The sequence below is a fragment of the Lynx rufus genome, unplaced genomic scaffold, assembly GCF_022079265.1.
Source record: "Lynx rufus isolate CCGP_SWC_20201006 ecotype Redwood Valley unplaced genomic scaffold, mLynRuf1.p SCAF_5, whole genome shotgun sequence".
In the NCBI taxonomy this organism is placed as follows: Eukaryota; Metazoa; Chordata; class Mammalia; order Carnivora; family Felidae; genus Lynx; species Lynx rufus.
Window position 1 is genome coordinate 136,318,769 of NW_025814867.1, and position 21,775 is coordinate 136,340,543.

General features: G+C 33.9%; 1 protein-coding gene across 1 annotated transcript in view; it reads left to right on the forward strand.

Annotated features, from left to right (window-relative positions):
• NCAM2 (neural cell adhesion molecule 2) overlaps window positions 1–21,775 on the forward strand; it is a 215,915-nt gene that overhangs the window by 133,000 nt on the left and 61,140 nt on the right. Inside the window, exon 10 of the mRNA XM_047099839.1 lies at window positions 72–245. Within this exon, the coding sequence (XP_046955795.1) occupies window positions 72–245 (174 nt within the window). The remainder of the gene's footprint in view (window positions 1–71; window positions 246–21,775) is intronic.

Here is a 21,775-nt window from a genome sequence, read left to right on the forward strand (position 1 = left end):
ATACCATAAATTTTAATAATGGCCATCCATATTACCTGGCTTATATTTCCTTTGTTTCTACTAATTTGTAGATGTGCCATCCAGTCCCTATGGAGTGAAGATTATAGAGCTGTCACAGACCACAGCCAAGGTTTCTTTCAACAAGCCGGACTCCCATGGAGGTGTGCCTATTCATCACTATCAGGTGGATGTCAAAGAAGTGGCATCAGAAACCTGGAAAATAGTACGCTCCCATGGAGTTCAAAGTGAGTCAGTGCTTTCAAATTGTGTTGGTTAATTCAAGCTGACCTTCAGTGTGCTTGTGTGAGTGGGCTTTTATTTTTCTTCAGTATGTCCTTTTTTTTTTTTTAGTAGAGTTGGGAAGACATTTCCACTGTCCTATTCTTCTTGAGAATAACTTGAATAAAGAGTGGGAAACTTTTTATCTTTAACAAAGATGGAAAGTTTCACAAAATCTCCAAAGTTCAATATTGGGGGGAAAGTTAGTATTTAAAAATCTGGTGGTGGGAAAAACAACTGCTGACATGTCATATTGGATGCCTGAATATTCTAAAATATGTGCTTGTTTTTCATTTATTAATAAGATTTCTTCCACAAGTAAGTGTACTTTACATGCATTTATGAAACAATCTATAAAAAGTCATCTGTCTACTGAAATTTATTTCAAAATTGTGTTTTGAAAACTCAAGCTATTACTACTAATTATGGCAGGTGGAGTAATAGAATAAGCTAATTCTGAGAAGTTGAAACAATTTATAGCACTTCTGTTCACTTATATAGAATTTCATCATGTTGTGAAAATGTGATTTGTTTTCCCATTAAAAGAAGAAACTAAAGTAGGAAATCATAGTAAATTATGAGAGGTGGAGTGTATTGATTGGGATATAGAACTACAAAAGGATAGTAAGGAAAATGATGAGTATATAGTAATATAAAGTATTGGTGAGTATATAGTCATGAAAATTATACTGCCCTTCCTGTGCTGGCCCTGGGCCCTGGCCTGATCCTAATATGTATGGTGTAAGGGTTCTGTAAAAAGCATGAGCTAGCTGTTTGTTCTATGAAGAAAAGCGTGAGCCCTTCTATGAAGGATTGGCTTAGTGGACAATGGAGACAGAACAGATAAAAATCATCCTAATTTCATCTGTGTTGGCACCTGCTTATTCATTTTTACTGAGAATAATAGGTTTTTGATAGAAATGCCAGAAATATTAATCTGTCTTCAGTCATTTACCACATTCTTCAAGTAATGCCCCCCCCCCCAACATGTCAGCTTTTATAATTTCTTCTAATAATGAGAGGGTTTGGGTAGGTAATGTCTTTGTGCAAATGCTGTGTGGTTTAGGAGAGAAGATAGTGCCCCAAAAGAATGAGCTTGTGAGTTCTAGGATTCCAGTGGAAGCAACCATTACCCTAGATGCAAGAATAATATTTTTAAGAGAGAGAAAACAAAAGAGGGTGAAAAGGGAGAGACAGAAAGAGAGATGAATTATTTCTGACACTACAGAACATTCAAAGTGGGTGCTTGGGCACAACCCTGGAGACAGGTAATGTTAAAGCTGAACATTAGAGAAATTAAACTTGACAGAAGAGTACCGCCACCCCTTACCCCTCTACCCTAGGGAAGAAGGTTAATAGATTCTTCTGAGACTTCTTACAAAGTTGCAAAACCATGAAGAATTTATAATGGCTTTGATCTGACAGAGTTGTTCACGTTCAAAGACCTGATTTTGTTACTCCATATATCCCTATCTCAGAAGCAGATTTCCGTGTTTATAAAACTGATATATAATAAAGAACATTTGTTAATTTACAATGAGAAATCACTGTCTCAGAAATTAGACATTCAGGTATATATGATAGGCATATTCTTTACCTGTGAGTATTTTATGTAGAAAGAAAACGTGTCAGAAACCTGTTTGGTGAATTTTGAGTATCAGTCAGGGACCTTACATGAATGACAGTCAGTACACTCAGCCTTGCATAGCTTAAAGCTTGCCAGTGAGATCAGAATACTCATAGTTCTGGTTTCTCTTCCTCTTCCTATGAGAATGCTGATCCCATCATGGGGCTCCACCCTCATGAGTTCACTAAGTCTAATTACCTCCCCAAGACCCACCTCTAACTCCTATCACATTAGAGGCTAGGGTTTCAACATATGAATGGGGGGTGGGGCGCAATTCAGTTCCTAGTTCCCAAATATTCATTCTATTTTAGTCACTCTGTTAAGAACTGAAAATAAATTAAGTCAATAGATTTTGACTACAAAATGAAGAATTCGGTAGTATGAATACCCTCTTACAGAGGATGAAGCTGAGGGCAATCCATATAAAGGAGAATACTGGGACTATAAAATTTAGCTTCTTATCTATAAGGTCGTGTGGATAAATAATAGTGAAACTAAAATTCAAACCCTGACAGGAAATCAGATTCCAAAGCCAGTACTGTTGACCGTTAGGCACCGTTTTTCCTTTATTCAGTAAAGAGTTGCAAAAGTGGGGTGCCTGGGTGGCTCGGTCAGTTGAGCATCCGACTCTTGATCTCGGCTCAGGTCATGATCCCAGGGTCATGGATTGAGCCCCCCATCGGGATTCAAGCTGAGCATGGGGCCTGCTTGAGATTCTCTCTCTCTCTCTCTCTCTCTCTCTCTCTGTCTCAAATAAACAAACAAAAAAAAATTGTGAAAGTGGAACACAAATTACTTCCCTGTAAAGTATGAGTATAGCCCATATATATAATTTTAAGTATATATTGTTAAAAAATTATGATGTTTATTTTTGGGAGAGAGAGACACAGAGTGTGAGAGGGGGAGGGGCAGAGAGAGAGGGAGACACAGCATCTGAAGCAGGCTCCAGGCTCTGAGCTGTCAGCACAAGCCCTAACTGGGGCCTGAAATCACGAACCATGAGATCATGATCTGAGCCAAAGTCAGACGCTTAACTGACTGAACCACCCAGGCACCCCTAAGTGTGTGTGTTTATATATATATACATATATATATATATATATATATATATATATGTATATGTACATATATACATATGTATATATGTTTATATATATATATACATATATATATGTGTACATATATACATACATATGCTTATATATGTGTATATATATATGTATATATACATATATATATACATATGTATATATATATGTGTACATATATACATATGTATATATGTTTATATATATATACACATATATATATGTGTACATATATACATACATATGCTTATATATGTATATATGTACATATATACATATGTGTATGGTGTAATGTGTGTGTGTGTTGCAATGTGTTTTAGATAGCTACTGGAAGGACTTCTATAGAGAACTGAGGGAGTAATTTGCCTACGTTAAATATGAATTAGAAAGCTGAAATATCACTGTCATTTGGAAATTTTTTCTTTGTAAATATTTTTACTTTTTTCTTACGCTGGTTTTGTGATATCTATTTTAATTTGGTGTCTTGAGGTTTAATTACATGTCTTCATGTGGAGTTCTTGTTCTGTTTGAGGTTCATAATGTTCCTCAATCTAAAGATTGATGTCTTTCATCCATCCTGGAAAATGTTATATCATTACATTCTTGAATACGAATATTGTCTTTTCCCTCATTCTCTCTATTCCCTTATTCTGAAAAATCCCAGTTATAAATGCTAAACTTGTTTTTTTTAGAAGTTAGAATACCATATCTCTGTACCTATATTTTATTATGTTTCATTATTTTACCATGTTATTATTCAGTTCTGCCTACCAGTTCACTAATTCTTTGTTCACTTATGTTTAAGCTACCATTAAACCTATCTATTAAGATTTTAATTTAACAATCACATTAAAATTTTTTTTTATGTTTTTATTTTATTTTTGAGAGCGAGGCAGAGCACAGGCAGGGTAGGGGCAGAGAAAGAGAGAGTCACAGATTTGAAGCAGGCTCCAAGCTCCGAGCTGCCAGCATAGAGCCCGATGCAGGGTTCGAACTCACGGACTGTGAGATCATGACCTGAGCCAAAGTCGGATGCCCAACCAACTGAGCCACCCAGGCACCGCAACAATCACATTTTTAATTTATATAAATTACATTAGTTCATTGTATGTTTCAACAGTATCTCACTCATGGTGGCTTGTTTGGTAGTATATTTTATGATTTTAAAATGCGATCTCATATTTTGCTAATCTTATTTACTGGTGTCATGCAAGGCCTCGGGTTTGGATGCAGTCTTCCACAGAAAATATCCCTTTACTTTGAACAGCTGCTCTGAAATTTTATAAAGGTGGAAGCATCTTAAATTAATTTCTTGATTTGAGAGTTCCTGTGCTATGAGAGCAGATTTGCAGTTACTAATTTTCAAAGAAGTATTTATCCCACCTCCTTGCCAAGTCAAACAAATTTTTTTAGCCCACACTTTTCCTTTCTTCCAAGAACGTTGACATTCCTAGCTCCATGCAGGGGTCCAAGTCTCAGACCTCCCTCTTTCTTCTCTCCCCCATGAGGACACTGGAACCCAACCTTGTGTACTACAGATCCGTGCAATAGCTCCCATTGTCTGAGTACCAGTTGAGATTTTCCAAAGGACAGCAGTACTTTCCAAAAACAATTACATGGCTGGTCCTCTAGCTACAGTCTCCCCATCCACATCATTTTTCATATTTCAGTTTTCCTTCCTTTTCTGTGATCTAACATGTACACCTAAAAAGATTTTTGAAAATGATATGTATAATTGTAACTATATTTAAAAGGCGCTCTTCTGGCTGTATAGGTAATGACATTGTTGAAATTCTGACGTTTTTTTAAAGAACATACATAGTTTTGAATAGGGAAGAAATGCTTCTTTTGCAGTTCACACTAATCATTTTAAAGTTTGAGGAAGAATTTTGTAAGCATAATTATACTCATTGCCTTTGAGGCATTTGTTAGAAGATAGATTTGGATTTATCTCTGAAAAGACAGGGACTATAGTCAACATTTCAGCTGCTACTTTTTTCCTTCAGCATAGATTTCTTTCTTTCTTTTAATTTACATGAGTTTAGTTGATGTTCAGTTTTTTTTCCTAGTTCATAAATACCTATAATCCATTATATACTACTCATGTATCTTCGTCTACCTAAAAATAAATATCATCTCTTGCTTGATTGTGGTGGCATAAGCAAGAAAATTTTAGGGAAAAAAATCTCCTGTTAGTAGATTCTGATTCTAAATAACGCATTAATTAATTTCCTGTGAATTTCACTTGCTTACTCTGCACCTGGTCCAAGGTTTAGGGTACAGTTGCTGTCTAGACCAGTTATTATATTCTTCAAGGTTTAGCTGAAACCTTACTGATCATCCTAATCATTAATTGACCTAAAACTAAATTTCAAAACATGAATTGTGAACAAATCTGATAACAACTTGAACTATTTAAATTTCAAATGGAAGTCATTTTGACATTTAGTTTTGAGTGAAAAATGTGTGTCACAGGTGTAGCAAGATTTTTTTTGATTGGGAGGGTTACGTGGCATTTCCATTACCCTATCATTTAACACTTGGTAAGCATGTTCTATATACCTCATTGGGCACAAATGAAGAGAAGATAATAATCTTTCAAAACAGGTACTCACTTTTCAGTATTCAAAACAAAAATGAAAAATTGACATTTTAAAATATCAAGTTATTTTTATCAGAGCATAAAACAATTCTCTCAAATAGCATAATTTTAATTTGTGAAATGTTTAGCCAGGTACAATCACACATAAACATCCTTTCAATCTCAACTGAGAGTATTAGATGCTCTGGTTTATTTGGACCTAAGGTTGTAGTAGAATTTCTCTTTGTTCCTGAAAATAAGGGAGATAATTTTTATTTGAAAATAGTAGCATTTTGTAAATGGAACATTCATTGGAAACTTACTCAAATTCTTGCCATTTTTACTAATCGAAGGGTGTAATAACTAACTACAATTTAGAAATAAATTCACAGTTGGACTTTACAGTTTTTTCACTGCATAATTTCACTAAACCTTCAATATTGCTTCGCAGGATGCAATTGCAGTACGTATATTTTAATCTATAGATGGTCATTTTAACCTTATAGCATTTAGTTTATGAACATTGTGATTAAGGTATGTACCTGCTTCATTACTACATATAATGCCAAAATTTTTAATCCAGATTTTAATTTTAGCAAAAGTTCTCTTTTAATTGAAACCTGAAGAAAAAAAAATCAATTTATATGGCAGAGAAATCCATTTTCAGCTTTGTGAAGAAGTGGCATTCAATAAGGATTTTTTTCCAAGATTGTTTTGAAAGATAAGTGTTTGGATTTACAAATTCTATGCCTGTGCCCGATAGGCCCACAAACTGATTTTAAATACAGGAGCTTAAACTGGAATAGAGTGAAGATTAATAGATCAAATACCAAGAAAGATTTCGATACAACTAAAGAGATGCTATGTCCCAGTACCTTTGTCCCAAAGCAGGTGCCCTAAATTCAGTGGCACCAGCAACTCCCTTGGAATAAAGAATCTTTCTGGCTTGAATACTCCAAAATCGAAAGCTTAATAGTATTTATATTGATTCAAGCTGAAGCTCCACATCAACAATGAAAAATTTATTTGTTACATGTATGGAATTTCCATGTACCAACAACCCTATTACAGCACCTAGGTCCTCCATGTTTTCATTTTTCACTAGGAATCACCTCCATGCTCTGCCCCCACCCTCACATGCCCACTCACTTTATCTTAGTGCAGCAGGCTTCATATGGCCTGTAAAGTGTTCTTTTACAGGATTTGCATCGGAAAATTATTTCTCTTTTAAAACTGGACATTAATGCCCTAAGGAGTAAGATAGAGTTGGGTGCTTTTTTTTTTTTTTTTTTTTTTTTTTTTTTAGTAATTTTTCCCCATTGCTTTGTATTAGAATTTCTTAATCAAATGTTAGCTTTTTTTCAATTAATACCCTCATGTTTCCTGTGTTTTCTCTCATTGTCTCTATTTTTATCTTTACTCTCCCCTAAGGTTTTCAACACATATCTTTCAATTTACCTATAAGTTTTTAAAATTGTTAAATATTTTATTCTCTGGTCATTTCTCGTCTCATTTATGCAATATAGTCTTTTCTCTCTGATAATTATCATGATATTTCATTTTCAGCATTGTTTTTGCTCCCTGATTTGGTTTTCTTTTCCTAGATTTATTTTGTTGTTGTTGTTTGCTTTGTCTCTGTCATTCACAATGGAAACGTTCCCCTAGTATTTGGTGATCCTTGCCTGGATAAGTGAAAGAAAAACACCCTCATCTCTGTTTGTAAAGACAGTGTTTTCAAGCCTTGAGATCAGATGGGTTTCTAACTTCCCCATCAACAAGAGTCTGAGAAATGGTAACTATTTTCGGATATCTGTTTTGAGGCTGTTCAGTTAATACTGGCATACCTGGCTGTCAGGACACTGTGGAAAGGCAGCTAGTGTCAAATGGTGTCAGATGATTCCCACAAAATTTTATTCGGCACATCAACTCCATGTTCCTCCTGTTTAGAATTCTAGAGTACAAAACTTCTTTGGTCCCACTTACCAAATAATAGACCTTGCATCTTCTGTTAAGATGAGAGAGAGGAACTCATCTTCTCTTTAATCTGGGAAGAGGGCATGAGAGTACAATTGTTTAAATATTTGATGATCATTCAGTTTTATGCTCTCATTCATTGCACTTAAAATTTCTGAGACTTTCCTGAGTTCTGTAGGTCTATTAGTGTAAGTGTATCTCCACTGACTGTCTCATCCCTTATACAGATCTTTATAATTTTTGTTGTAATATATTTTTATATGTGGGACTTTTCCATGTTTAAAACAGTGTTAAATTAATTTGTTAATATATTGATGACGTAGCATTGAAAATTATGCTTTTAAGAAAAATGGGCATATCAGTGTTTCTTACTGAGGAATGATTAGTACCTGTAATTAGCTAAACTTCTTGCTGTGTAGTGTGGCTTATCGTCCAACAAATTCACCTTTTTTTCCTGGAAACTTTCTAGCTTCCTATGCACATTCAGCAGAAATTTTAAATATAAATTTAAGCTTCAAAACTTGGCAGTTTTCCCAGTGTTACCCAGAATAACAAAGGCTATCAGATGTGCACACAGTGTATGGGTCCGTACATTGTGTAATATGCAACCATAAGAAGAGCCATTTACATAGACTATGATATAAATGGTACCTGTTGAAATTATTCGATAATGCAGGGTACAGTAAAAATATAGTCCCTTGTCCCAAGGGGGATAGGAGAGAAAGGCAATGGTGCTCTGCCTGATTTTCAGGGAAAGCTGCAATACTGATCCAGGTTGGAGCCAGTGCCCTGAAGTCCCTGGCAGATGGCACACTGTGGGTTGACATAACCATCTCCCTGCCCCCAGTGCGACGCAGGTCTGCCTACTGGTAGATATTTTTCATTGTGTACTAGAACCTGCTAGAATCCAAAAGATAATTTTGATACAACCAGGTCTTTATTGAAAAACATGTTATTTGATACTCACTTCAAATTTTATTGTTCAAAAACCCACTAATTATGCAGTAAAATTCAGATTATTCAACAGTTCCTGGATTCTTCATTGATAATTGAACAACATATGGTAAGTATGCAATGCTATGTCTATAAACAGAGTGAATAATAACATAATAGGGAAGATTTCTTTCTATTAAATTATTAATTCATTTTTGTAGTGAAGATATACAAGATTGAACTACTTTTGTTCTGCATTGTGACTCAAAAAGAAAGTAACTTATTTCCAGTGGAAGTATTTTATTGAAGTTATTGTCGATACATGTTTTTCTATGACCATTATTGAATATAAAGCCTTTTTATTGTTGTTCATACTTAGAAAAGAAGGCCAGTGATTATTTAAAATACAGGATGAAAATAGCGAGAATGAGCATCACAACTCAACTAAAGTTAGAGTAAGCCCATACAGATATTTCTTTTTTTAAATTTTTATTATTTGTATTTGAAAGAGAGAGAGAGAGAGAGCATGAGTGTGAGGAGCAGAGAGAGAGAGGGAGGCACAGAATCTGAAGCAGGACCCAGGCTCCTAGCTGTCAGCAGAGCTCGACTTGGGGCTCGAACTCGTGAGCTGGGAGATCGTGACCTGAGCTGAAGTCCAGTGCTTAACCGACTGAGCCACCAAGGCACCCCCAGATATTTCTTTAAATCTGTTTTTTCGGGGCGCCTGGGTGGCTCAGTTGGTTAAGCAGCCGACTTTGGCTCAGGTCATGATCTCCTGGTCCATGAGTTCGAGCCCCACGTCGGGCTCTGTGCTGACAGTTCAGAGCCTGGAGCCTGTTTCAGATTCTGTGTCTCCCTCTCTCTGACCCTCCCCTGTTCATGCTCTGTCTCTCCCTGTCTCAAAATAAATTAAAAAAATAAAAAATAAATAAATCTGTTTTGTCATATTACGATGTGACCTAATGTGTGACTTTCCTAAATTTGTCAGGAGTTTTCTGTGTTGTGTTATGGTGCTACTAAAAATAATGAAATAAATAATTGATATGTCTTTGTTACTTAAAAACTTCTTTTTTTATTGTTGGGGTTCTTTTGGAACTGCATCTCAGATGTGCCTGCATGACATATGACATGATCATACTTTTAGGTCTTTCTGTCTTCTGTCTCCCCTCTCTACCAACCAAACACACAACGGTCCCTTTCAAAGTTTTATTTTATCTTATCATTGTGTGTGTTTTTGTCTGTGTTCTTAAAACACATATTATCACAGGGACGCCTGGGTGGCACAGTCGGTTAAGCATCTGACTTCAGCTCAGGTCATGATCTTGCGGCTTGGAGTTCAGGCCCCCCACCCCCTGTCTGGCCCTGTGCTGACAACTCCCTCTGAGCCTGAAGCACGCTTAGGATTCTGTCTTCTCTTTCTGCCCCTTCCCCGCTCCTGGTCCTGCTCATGCTCTCTATCTCTCTTAAAATAAATGCACATTAAAAAAACTTTAAAAAATAAAAAAAATAAGTAAAAACACATATTTTCACAAATTTTCTTTGTTTTATGATATATTAGCAAGCATCTTTTATAAATAATGAGTAAAAGGTTCATGTGGTTCAATGACATGAACATGATGGTTATTTCGTGTTCTCAGTGCTGTAATATACTAGTTCTCAACGAACTTCTTTGGCTACTAATTGTGATGAAATGGGTCTCAGAGGGTTTGGGGGTTTGTTTCTTTTGAAGTAATCTATGAGACATAACTCCTTTCTATAATGGTAGTGATGGTTTTTCTATAGGAGGATGTGTAGTTTTCCTGTCGTTTTCCAATAGCTAAAAGTTATTGTAACATCATGTTAAGTTACATTTAAGATTTTTATTCCAGTGTTTCTTTAATCCATGTTATTTACAGTTGCCTGGATGAAACTGCATTTGCGTATATCATACTATTCAATTTTACTATTTTAGAAACAATTTTAAATAATCATTGTTTAGTATTAGTTCTAAACTACTGCAGTTTTTAAAATCTTAATAAATTCCGATGTTTTTAAAAAATTCTCTACAAGGAATATTTTCTACAATTACACGATTTCCCACATAAATCTGCCTGAAGAAAAATGGTTATCATTTTAATGACTATATTTCACATGGTATAAAAGAAATAGACTATAAAAATCATCTGTCTATATTAAATACAAGTGCTCTAAAATCTTGTGAATTGCAAAGATAAGGGGATAAAAGTAATCCACATTAATTCTGTATTTTCAGTGAAAGGAAATTTCTTCTAATTTGAATGTAATGGAAGGACTTCTATATGTTAAAAATCAAAACAAGAATATATTGGACTATTTTCATTGTGTACATTAAAAAAATAAACCCAATCTAAATTAGAAATTTATATAAAATAGCAGTCTTAATGAGTTTAAACTATGTAGATCAAAATATATAGGGAACGAGGTCAATAGGAAAACTGAGTGAATAACAGCTTTAAGTAAAATTATTTGCATGCGGGAAACTTATCTAGATGTCTTAATATGAAGACCCAAATTCATTCATAATTCTGTACTTTGCCTGGTTGCTGCTGTAATAATAAAAGAACTTCTATTCAAATAATTTTTAAATTTTTAAGAAAATGAGTTTTCTTTATGTGTATTATTTTATTTATTTTATTTTATTTTATTTTATTTTATTTTATTTTATTTTATTTTATTTTATTTTTAACGTGTTTTTATCATTGAGAGATTGAGAGAGAGTGTGTGTGTGTGAGTTGAGGAGGGGCAGAGAGAGAGGGAGACACAGAATTCAAAACAGGCTCCAGTCTCTGAGCTGTCAGCATAGAGCCTGATATGGGGCTTGAACACACAAACCATGAGATCATGACCTAAGCTGAAGTCAGATGCTCATCCGGCAGAGCCACACAGGCTCCCCTATGTATATAATTTTATAAATCAGAGAAATAAATGGTATGAAGAAATGAAACTAATTTATATGTGAAAGATATTTGTGAGTAGTGGGAAAAGAAACATGAATATTTCATGAGTGTTTTATAAAAATTTAATGTACAGGAGGATGGAAGTATTCATAGTCATTAGAAACTTAAAAAAAATAGACCCAGTTAACTGCCCAAATATACACTTTTTTGGATACTTTAATATTCAGTGTAAATATGATTTTTTCCTAGAATATAGCTCATAAAATTTTCTTATGTCTAGTGAAGAATAGCTGTGGGCTGACCATCATGGTTATTTTAATGGTGAATGTAACTGATACATAATTTTGGAAGACATGTTTTTACATTTTTTAACCTTACAATTAAGAAAAAATTATGTTTATTTATATTTGAGACAGAGACAGAGCATGAGTGGGGGAAGGGCAGAGAGAGAGGGAGGCACAGAATCCTAAGCAGGCTCCAGGCTCCGAGCTGTCAGCACAGAGCCTGACGCGGGGCTCGAACTCACAAACCATGAGATCATGACCTGAGCCGAAGTCGGCCGCTTAACCGACTGAGCCACCCAGGTGCCCCACCCCTATAATTTTTTAAATCATGCCAATATATTCCATTTTAGTAAACATTGTTTGATTTTTTATTGTTAAAGTTCATTATCATGAACAATATTTTCTGTATTATACTATAATACATAGTATTTATATATGTATATATTTATATACATAAATATTCTCAAAGTTTAAGGAGGAGTAAAGAGCTTTTTCTTTATCTGGTAAGTGTCTCAAGATTCTATTATTAGGAAGGTTCTAAGGCCTTCTTCAGTAGTGCTATCCTGTAGGAAAGGTTGAACACCATGGACTGGCATAATCAGAAATGGTTTCAGAGACTGACACTACTCTCGTTCTCTACTCTTTTACATCATGTGTGGCTCAGTCAGTTAAGCAACCAACTCGATTTTGGCTCAGGTCATGATCTCATGGTTCATGGGATCTAGCCCCACGTTGGGCTTCATGTTGACAGCGCAGAGCCTGCTTGAGATTCTCTCTCTCCCTCTCTGCCCCTCCCCCACTCATTCTCTCTCTCTCTCTCTCTCTCTCTCTCTCTCTCAATAAATAAATACATTTAATAAACAAACAATCACTATTGTGTATAGCAGTGATTTCTAAAACAGAATTCTAATTTTCCAGGATATGTAAAAGATCAGCCATTATGGTCCATAAAGTAAACTGGAAAATATTTCCATTTCTCTAATTATGTAAGTTATGATTCAGGTAATCACATTTAAAAATGGTTGGCTATACTCTGTGTGTGTGTGTGTGTGTGTGTGTGTGTGTGTGTGTATGCATGTATGCACATGCTTTATGTGTCCCTCTCCTTCTCTCATACCAGGTCCCTAAATAAACACATGGCACATCAAAGCCTGTCCACTCATTGTGTCATACATGCATTCTCTGTTCTGGCCATGCTTCAGTTTATGTTACTCCTACTCTTTCTTATCCTTCCTTCAAGGTCCAATATAAATTTGAGCTTTTTTAAAAGGTTTATTTATTTTTCAGTAGAAATATTTTTGCATTCTTTTGAAACTCTGTAGTCAATATTGCTTGCATTAGTATTTTCCAGCTTCTCACCTCATAATATAAGTATTAAGACATAAGTCACATTTCTCTATCTTGACTACACATCTGAGAGCCTATATAACATGTTGTATGGACTTCTGAATCTTCTACATCACCTGAGATGAATAAATGGATTATTTCATTACTAAGCTTGTTTATACTCAATTAAAGTTATATAGTTGTTAAGTATTTCTAAACATCTATAAATTATTACTGTATCTAGGCTAAGTTAAATGGAAACATCTAAGCAAGTTGGTTGTTTTTTCCTTTCTTTGAAATTTCCAAAGATTCCACAAGCTTTTCTAAGTACTGATGTTATGGAATTACTGTTTAATAAAACTTAATTCTATTGTATATTTTAAAAACTTCTTTTCACTTGCAAAGATTAAAAAAATATATAGGGGCATCTGGGTGGGTCAGTTAGTTAAGCATCTGACTTCGGCTTGGGTCAGGGTCTCAGGGTTCATGAATTTGAGCCACACACATCAGGCTCTGCACTATATAGAGCCTGCCTGGAATTCTCTCTCTCTCTCAAAATAAATTTAAAAAATCTATTATAGCTTTTTAAAAGATAATCTACGTCTAGACATAAGCAGACTATTGAGAAAATGGAGACAGCAGCTTCTCTTTCTCTAAAAAAGCACTCTTAATTGCTCCTATTTCTTTTCTTCACACTTCAGACCAAAGAGAAGCATCCAACCACTGTATGACATGTGCTCCTGCTACTGGCTCAGCTAACATTCAAGAAAGAAAGCCTGTATATTACAGGTGGTAAAACATGTCCGTGCACTTCTGACAACTTGACATGTCAATGAACAGTTAGGGTATTTCTCATATCACCGAAATACTAGTGTGCACTGTAAAGGTGCTTCCATTTGGAGTAATTTGCTAGAAATCTTCATCCTCACAACTGGGTCTTGTGACAGACACACACTTAGCAGGAACTTTGGATTTAGGGTTAGAGACATGTGATCTCTGTCCAGAGTAGCATTGTTTTATCTCCCCATGTATTGGCAGGACCGCTTATCCTACATTTTATATCGTTAAAGTCTTGGGTACTATTGACATTTTAATACTTAAAATACTCCAATCTGTGCATAGGGGATGCATTTCCATTAATTAATGTTTCCTTTAATCTCTTTCAAAAACTTTTACAAAAATATTTTGTAGTTTCTGTTGTGCATGTCTTAAATTTCTTTTGTTAATTACTAAGAATGGTATTTTTGATGCTATTAAAATGGAATTATGTTTTGAATTTTCCTCTTTGGTTTTTCATTGTTAGTGTATCGAAATGCAACTGATTTTGGGTGTTGACTGTATGTTCTCATTTTATTGGATTCATTTTTAGTTCTAAAAGATTTTTGTGGAATCTTTGGAATTTTCTACATATAAGATCACATGATTGTGAACAGAGATAAATTCACTTCTTTCTTTCAAATTTAGATGCCTTTAATTTTGTCTAATTGCTCTGGCTAGTAATCCTAGTTAAATAGAAGTGGTGAAAGCAGGCATCCTTGCCTTGTTACTGTTTCTGGAGGAAAATATTTTAATCTTTCACCGTTGAGTATTATTAACTGTATATTTAATGTATGGCTTTTATTTTGCTGAAGTATTTACTTTTTATGCCTAGTGTTTTGAGTGCTTTTATCATGAATAGGGTATTAAATTTTGTCGAATGCTTTTTCTGCATCAATTAAGGTGATGATGCATTTTTTTCCTTTATCCTGGAATTGAGTGTACTACATTGTTTGATTTTTGTATGTTGAAATATCCATGCATTCCAGGAATAAATTCTTTTGGCCATAGTAAATGAATCTTTTAAAATGCTGCTGAATTTGGTTTGCTACGATGTTATTGAGGATTTTTATATTAATATTCCTAAAAGATAATGGTCTGCAGTTTTTGTAATTTGTTTATTTATTTACTTATTTTTCTAGTGTTTTTGTCTGGTTTTGACATCAGGTTAATGGATTAATGCTGGCCTCATAGAATGCGTTAGGAAGGGTTCTTTCCTCTTTATTTATTTTTTTTTAGGAATTGTTGACAATAATTGCAATTAGTTTTTATTTAAATGTTTGATGGAATTGATCAGAAGCTATTGAGTCCAGGACTTTTCTTTGTCAGGAGATTTTCGATTACTGATTCAGTCTTCACACTAACTATAGGTCTATTCAGATTTTCTATTAACTTATGATTTCATCTTGGTAGACTTTGTGTATCTGGATATTTATCCTTTTCATCAAGGTTATTCAGTCAGTCAGCATACAGTTGGTCATAGTAGTCTCTTATAATCCTTTTTACTTCTGTAAAATTGGTAATAATGTCTCCACTTAATTTCTGGTTTTAGTAATTTGAGTATCTTTTTTTTTTGTCTTAGTCTATGTAGTTGAAATTTTTTTTATCTTGCCTATTTTGAAGAATCAACTTTTGGTTTAATTTATTATATCTATTATTTTTCTATTCTCTATTTCATTTATATCAGTCTTATATTTATTATTGTCTTAACTCTGCTAACTTTGAGTTTAGTCATTTCTTTTTCTAGTTCTTTAAGTTGTAAAGTTAAGTTGTCGATTTGAGATCTTTCTCGTTTCTTAATGTAAGCATTTAGAGCTCTGAATCCCTCCCTACTCCTGCGTTTGCTGTGTCTCATTAGTTTCTCATACATGGTGTTTCTGTTTTCATTCATCTCTAAGAATTTCTTAACTACCTTTGTGATTTCTTCTTTGACTCATCAATTTGAGAATATAATGTTTATTTTGTAATTTTTTTTAGTTTTATTTATGTTAATGATTTCTAACTTTATACTGTTGTGGTCAGAAAAGTTACCTTATATGATCTCTAACTTTTAAAGTCTTTTTAGGCTTAAATTTGTGACCTAAAGTATTATCTATTTTGGAAAATGTCCTGTGTGCTTTTAAAAATACTGCATTTGCCGTTGCTTTTGGATAGTATTCTGTATATGTCTGCTAAATCTAGTTGGTTTATTTTGTTGTTTAAGTCCTGTTTCCTAACTTACCTTCTGTCTGATTGTTCTATCCATTATTGTGAGTAGAGTATTGAAGACTCCAACTACTATTTTTGAACTTTTTCTCCCTCTATTTCTGTCAGTTTTTGCTTCACATATTTTGATGGTCTGTCACTAACATGTAAATGTTTATAATTGTTGTATCTTCTTGCTGTATTGAAACTTCTATTATTGAAACTTCTATTAATGTACTTTTAGTCTCTTGTAACTTTTTTTTATTTAAAGTTTATTCTGTCTGATAATCAGTATAGCCAGCTCTGCTTTCTTAATATTTGCATGGATAATCCTCTCCATCCTCTCACTTTCAATCTATCTGTGTCTTTGGATCTAAAGTAAATCTCTTGTAGACAATATATAGTTGGATAATATGATTCAAGTCATTCTTCCAATCTCTGTCTTTTGATCGGAGATTTTAATCCATTTATACTTAACATAGTTACCAGTATGCAGGGACTTCTGTAATTTTCTACATGCCTTACAGATTTTTGTCCTTTATTTTCCATATTACTATCTTCTTTTGCATTTAGTCATTTTTTTTGTGGTAAAATGTTTAAATTACTGTCTCATTTATTTTTGTGTATATCCTATGGCTATTTTCTTTGTGGTTACCATGGGGACTTTCTTTAACATCCTAAAGTTATAACACTTTAATTTGAATTTATATTAGCTTAACTTCAATAATATACAAAAAATATGCTCTTATATATCTCCATCCCCATCCTTTTTTGTTGTTGGTATCAAAAAATTACATCTTTATGCATTGTGTGCCAAGAACATGAACCAATAATTCTTTCAAATGTGTTAATACCTTAAATTATGTAGAAAACAAAATCTGGAGTTAGAAACTAAAGTTACAATAATACTAGCTTTTAGAATAATATTTTTTAAAACATATATAGTCTCTTAAGTTATGTAGAAAATCACCAGTGCAGTTGCAAATCATTGTTCCAGTAGTACTAGCTTTTGTAGTTGTCCATGTATTTACCTTTATTGAGATCTTTATTTCCTCATAAGACTTGAGTTATTAACTAGGTCCTTTTATTTTACCTTGAAAGACTCCCTTGAGCATTTCTTGCAGAGCTAGTCCAGCAGTAATAGAGTAACTCACCATTTATTTATCCAGAATGTTTATTTATCCAGAATGTCCTCATTTTTGACAGATAGTTTTGTCAAATATAGGACAGTTTTTTCCCTTTTAGTACTTTGAATAAACCATCCCTCTGCCTTTTGGCCTCCAAAGTTTCTGATGAGAAATCTGCTAATAATGTTATTGAGGATGTCTTGCATACAATGAGTTACCTTCTCGCTTGGTGCTTTCAAGATTCTCTCTCGGCCTTTATTTTGAAAGTGGATTATGATGTGTCTTGGTGTGGGCCTCTCTGAGTTCATCTACTGAATGAACACATTTATTGACAAAAATTATTTTTAAGCTTCACAATTTAATTTTTGGTTTCTTTTTTAGATTTTCTGTCTTTATTTTGGTCATACATTGTGTTTTTTATTGTTTTTTTGTTTGTTTGTTTGCTTGCTTTATTCTTTAGTTATTCCTTTAGTTCTTTTAGCAACTTTAAAATGGTTGTTTCAAAAGTTTTTTTCTACTATATCTACCGTGAAATATTTTTCAGGGAAAGTTTCTGTGATCAAAATTTTTCCTTAAATGGGCCATAATTTGTTGTTTCATTGCATGCCTTGTGATTTATATCCTAAAAATTAGACATTTGATTTTAATAATATAACAACCCTGGAAATCAGTTATCCCTCTTCTGCAGTGTTAACTCTTTTTTTTAAGTTTATTTATTTATTTTGAGAGAGAGCACATAAGCTGGGGCAGAGAGAGAGGAAGAGAGAGAATCCCTGGCAGGCTCCATGCTGTCAATGCAGAGCCCAACATGGGACTCAAGCCAATGAATTTTGAGATCATGACCTGAGCCAAAACCAAGAGTCAGACGCTTAACCAGTTGAGCCCCCCGGGGGGCCCCTTCCAGAGCATCAATTCTTATTTGTTATTCTTGCTTATTGCTTTTTAAAACTATTGTTGTAGGCTATGCCTGTGCCAAACATCAAACTGACATGTAAACTTAAGGTCTTCTTAGGGCACTGGTTCCTTAAATGCCCAGGAAGTCACTTCTGCCAAAAGGGGAAAGGCATACAACAATAAGGAGAAGTGCAACAACAATGGCTGCCCACCTTCTTGTCTGCACCTCTGTGATCAAAAGAAGCAACCAAAATCAGAGCAGGATCCCTGATATTTGAAGGAGAAGGTCCTTTTTACACACCTGACTCCCACATGCTGTGTGCAAGCCACTCTAGGAACATGTGCTCAACTGCCTGCTACTTGATTGGGCAGGGACGTGTAGCTACTATTGTGCTAACAGCACAGTTTACTATCCATATATTCCCCCTGGAAGTTGCAAGCCTTTAACAGACTCGAAGATTCCAAAATATTTACATCAGACAGACTCTGCCAATATAATTGTTGTCTAGGTGGAGAGGGAAGATTCCTTGTGCTTCCTCCTCCACTACCTTTCTAGAATCCTCCCTTTCCATTTATAACTCTTCACATTCATTGAAACTTTGTATAGACACTCATTCTTTCGGTTTTAAAATTCAAGATTCAGATGATTTCTTAAAATTTTCATGAGGGATTCCAATGCAATTGTTCAGATGAGCATCTTCAGTTTGTATAAAGTATTCATAATGACATGAATTGTGCACATGAATATTTAGCAATGGAATTATCTGGCTTATGATTTTAATTCTCCAAAGGACATTTTTAAATGCTCTAAATCAAATAATTTTGTACTCATAAAAATAGCTGTATAGAAATGTAGTATATTTTCCTTAAATACTCAAAATATTTACAGGTAATTTTTTGTTACAAGTTGTGTAGAGATATGATAGCTGCAAAATATGAATGGCAAGCCTTCATGTTAATTTACTTGAAACACTTAAATTTTGATGGAAAATGAAATATATCCATATTAAACAAGATAAAGAAAGGAATACACATGATCCAGAATATCTGGATAAAGTAGAATGTTTCTATGTTCTGAAATTCATTGAAAAATAGCTAGCAATTGATTAGAACTAATGGAGATGTCTGGATTAGCCACAGAAAAGCATGGCTACTCTAGGTGAAATTATAAATAGTGTGAGTTTAAAAAAATAGTACATAACTTTCTTGAAAGTAGAGAAAGCAAACTCTTAAAAAAGAAATTGTGGGGAAAAAAGTGCTCAAGTTGCACTTGGTTCTGAATCTTACTCACATTCGAAGGGAATCTCTAAGCTGTCTGTATGGTTTGCTGTGTTGCATTTAGCAAGAACATAAATGACAGAGCAAAACCAGTTCATTACTGATTATTTGGAAATGTGGCTACGAAGCTTGTGCGGGATATATGAAATACTCTGTTTGATTTAGTTTAAAAATAAATAAGACAGAAAAAATAAATTGGCCAGAGTGCACAATAAGCAGAACTAGCTAGTAAATGCCTCTCTTGTACTGGGAGAGGACTCAGAATCAGAACTCCATGATGGGATAGTCTGATCTTTCTTTGCTCTGAATTCTTCATCCTTGCGTTTCTACCATTACAACATGCACCTGTGAACCAAAGGAAAAGTCGGGGGATTGTATTTGTCTTATAGTGCTGGGAATTTATGAAGATCATCAGCATGGGTTTACATGGTTCTTTCTAATGACAATCCAGAAACACATAAATCAGTAAAATATTCTAAGAAAGAGACTGTGTTCTCTAATAGCTTAAAATAAATCTTAAAAGTATACACAGTCTTACCATTTTTGTTAGTTTATCATTTTTAGCCTTATATGTATTTAGTGTCTCTGGGAAGAGAATATAAATATTCCTGCATTCAGGTTAATGAAGATTTTTTAAAATTCCTTTTTCACAAATGGTTTTCTGTACTCTGGCTTTATAGGCCACATAGAGTCATGGGAAGATGCAATGCTTTAACTCTAAGACAGAATCTTGTTCAAATCTAAGCTTTGATACTTACTGTCTGGTTGGTCTTTCTGAGCTACCATTTATTTATTTATGAAATGTGGAATGCAACCAAACTGTCCTAGTCTAAGTATGAAATGAAATACCATCAAATGGGATTTGAATAATGGATTTTTCCACCATAAACAAGAAGTTTTTGTTGGAGAAGTAAAATGTGCTTTAAATGCTCAGCAATACAAGAGTGGAGTCAATAAATGACAAAGGAGAGCAACTATAGATTTAGCAGTGTCCTCTTTCGGCCAGTTTCTTTTAAAGTGATGTTTTGTTTGGCATAGTTTTTAAAATGTCAATACAAAACTCTTTATTGAATTCTTACTTTGCATTCAAAATATGTAGGCTCTGTGAGGGCTGGAGACACTCTCTCTCTCTCTCTCTTTCTCTCTCTCTTTATATATTTTTATATGTCTTTTACATGTTTTATATGTCTTTACATATACACACACACATATATATATCTGTGTGTGTGTGTGTGTGTGTGGGTGTGTGTGTCTTGCTCACCATATTCTTACAATAAAGAGCTTCCAACAATAAAAGAGCTAAGTACAAAAACAGGGAGCATAATCAGTAACAGAAAAAGTACGTAATTATTAGGAGGTTAAATAACTAAAATGAGTCTTGAATTTTCTTTAGGCATGGTGGGGTTTAATTTCAAAAGCTCAGCTCAAGCTCGCTACCCCTGCCAAAACAAACAAACAAAACAAAGCAGCAACAACAACAACAACAACAACAAAACTTGTAGCATTAAGAGTTTTTTGGGCACACACATTTTGAACAATTAGCATATTTATAAGTAAAAAATAATACTATGATTATTTTCAATTGTTGAGATTTCGTGAGCATTTTCCGAAAACTTATTGTTTTAGACTATAGAAGGAGACATTTGGTACTTATACATCTCATATTTTACGTACTAAGTGGATCCTGAAAACAAGTATCAATTAAACTTTTCTTGGGTGAGTAATTTTTATATGCTAAGAAATGTATTTGAAGTGAAAAAAGTATGAATTGTTTGTGAAAAAATATTTTTGAGGACTCTGTCCTGTTTTATTTATATATTTATTTAAGTTTATTTATTTATTTTGAGAGAAAGAGAGAGAATCTGAAGCAGGCTCTAATCAGTCAACACAGAGCCCGACATGGGTCTCGATTTCACAAACCGTGAGATCATGACCTGACCTGAAACCAAGGGTCTGACAGTTAACCAATTAACTGAGCCACCCAGGTGCCCTTAAATTGTCCTGTGTTTAAATCAAAGTTTTTATCCAGAGTATACTTCAAAGGGAAGACATTTGTTTGCAAGAGACAATATGTGCTTCTTGTGTAAAACCTTCTATCAGTTAAAACTCACTTGTTAAATTGTTTGTTTTTATGAATAGTTTATATTCATAATGAAAAAGAACATAAAAGCAGTACAATAAAGAAAAAATTAGGAATTTCATAAATGATAAGCTATGGTCTTAAAGTAGGGTCATCAGTATACTGTTTTGAGTTGAAAGCCCCACACAAACCACATAATTATTTTTCTTTCTACTTTGCATCAGTCTGTATCAATATGAATTATACATTACACAGAATTTGTTCATAGATGTTTTATATATATATATATATATATATTAAAGTATATATCCATGCAAGTCATATATTATTATGATTCATTGAAGTCTTTGGGTACTTTTAAAAAGATAAGATTATATTCTTTTGTAAGT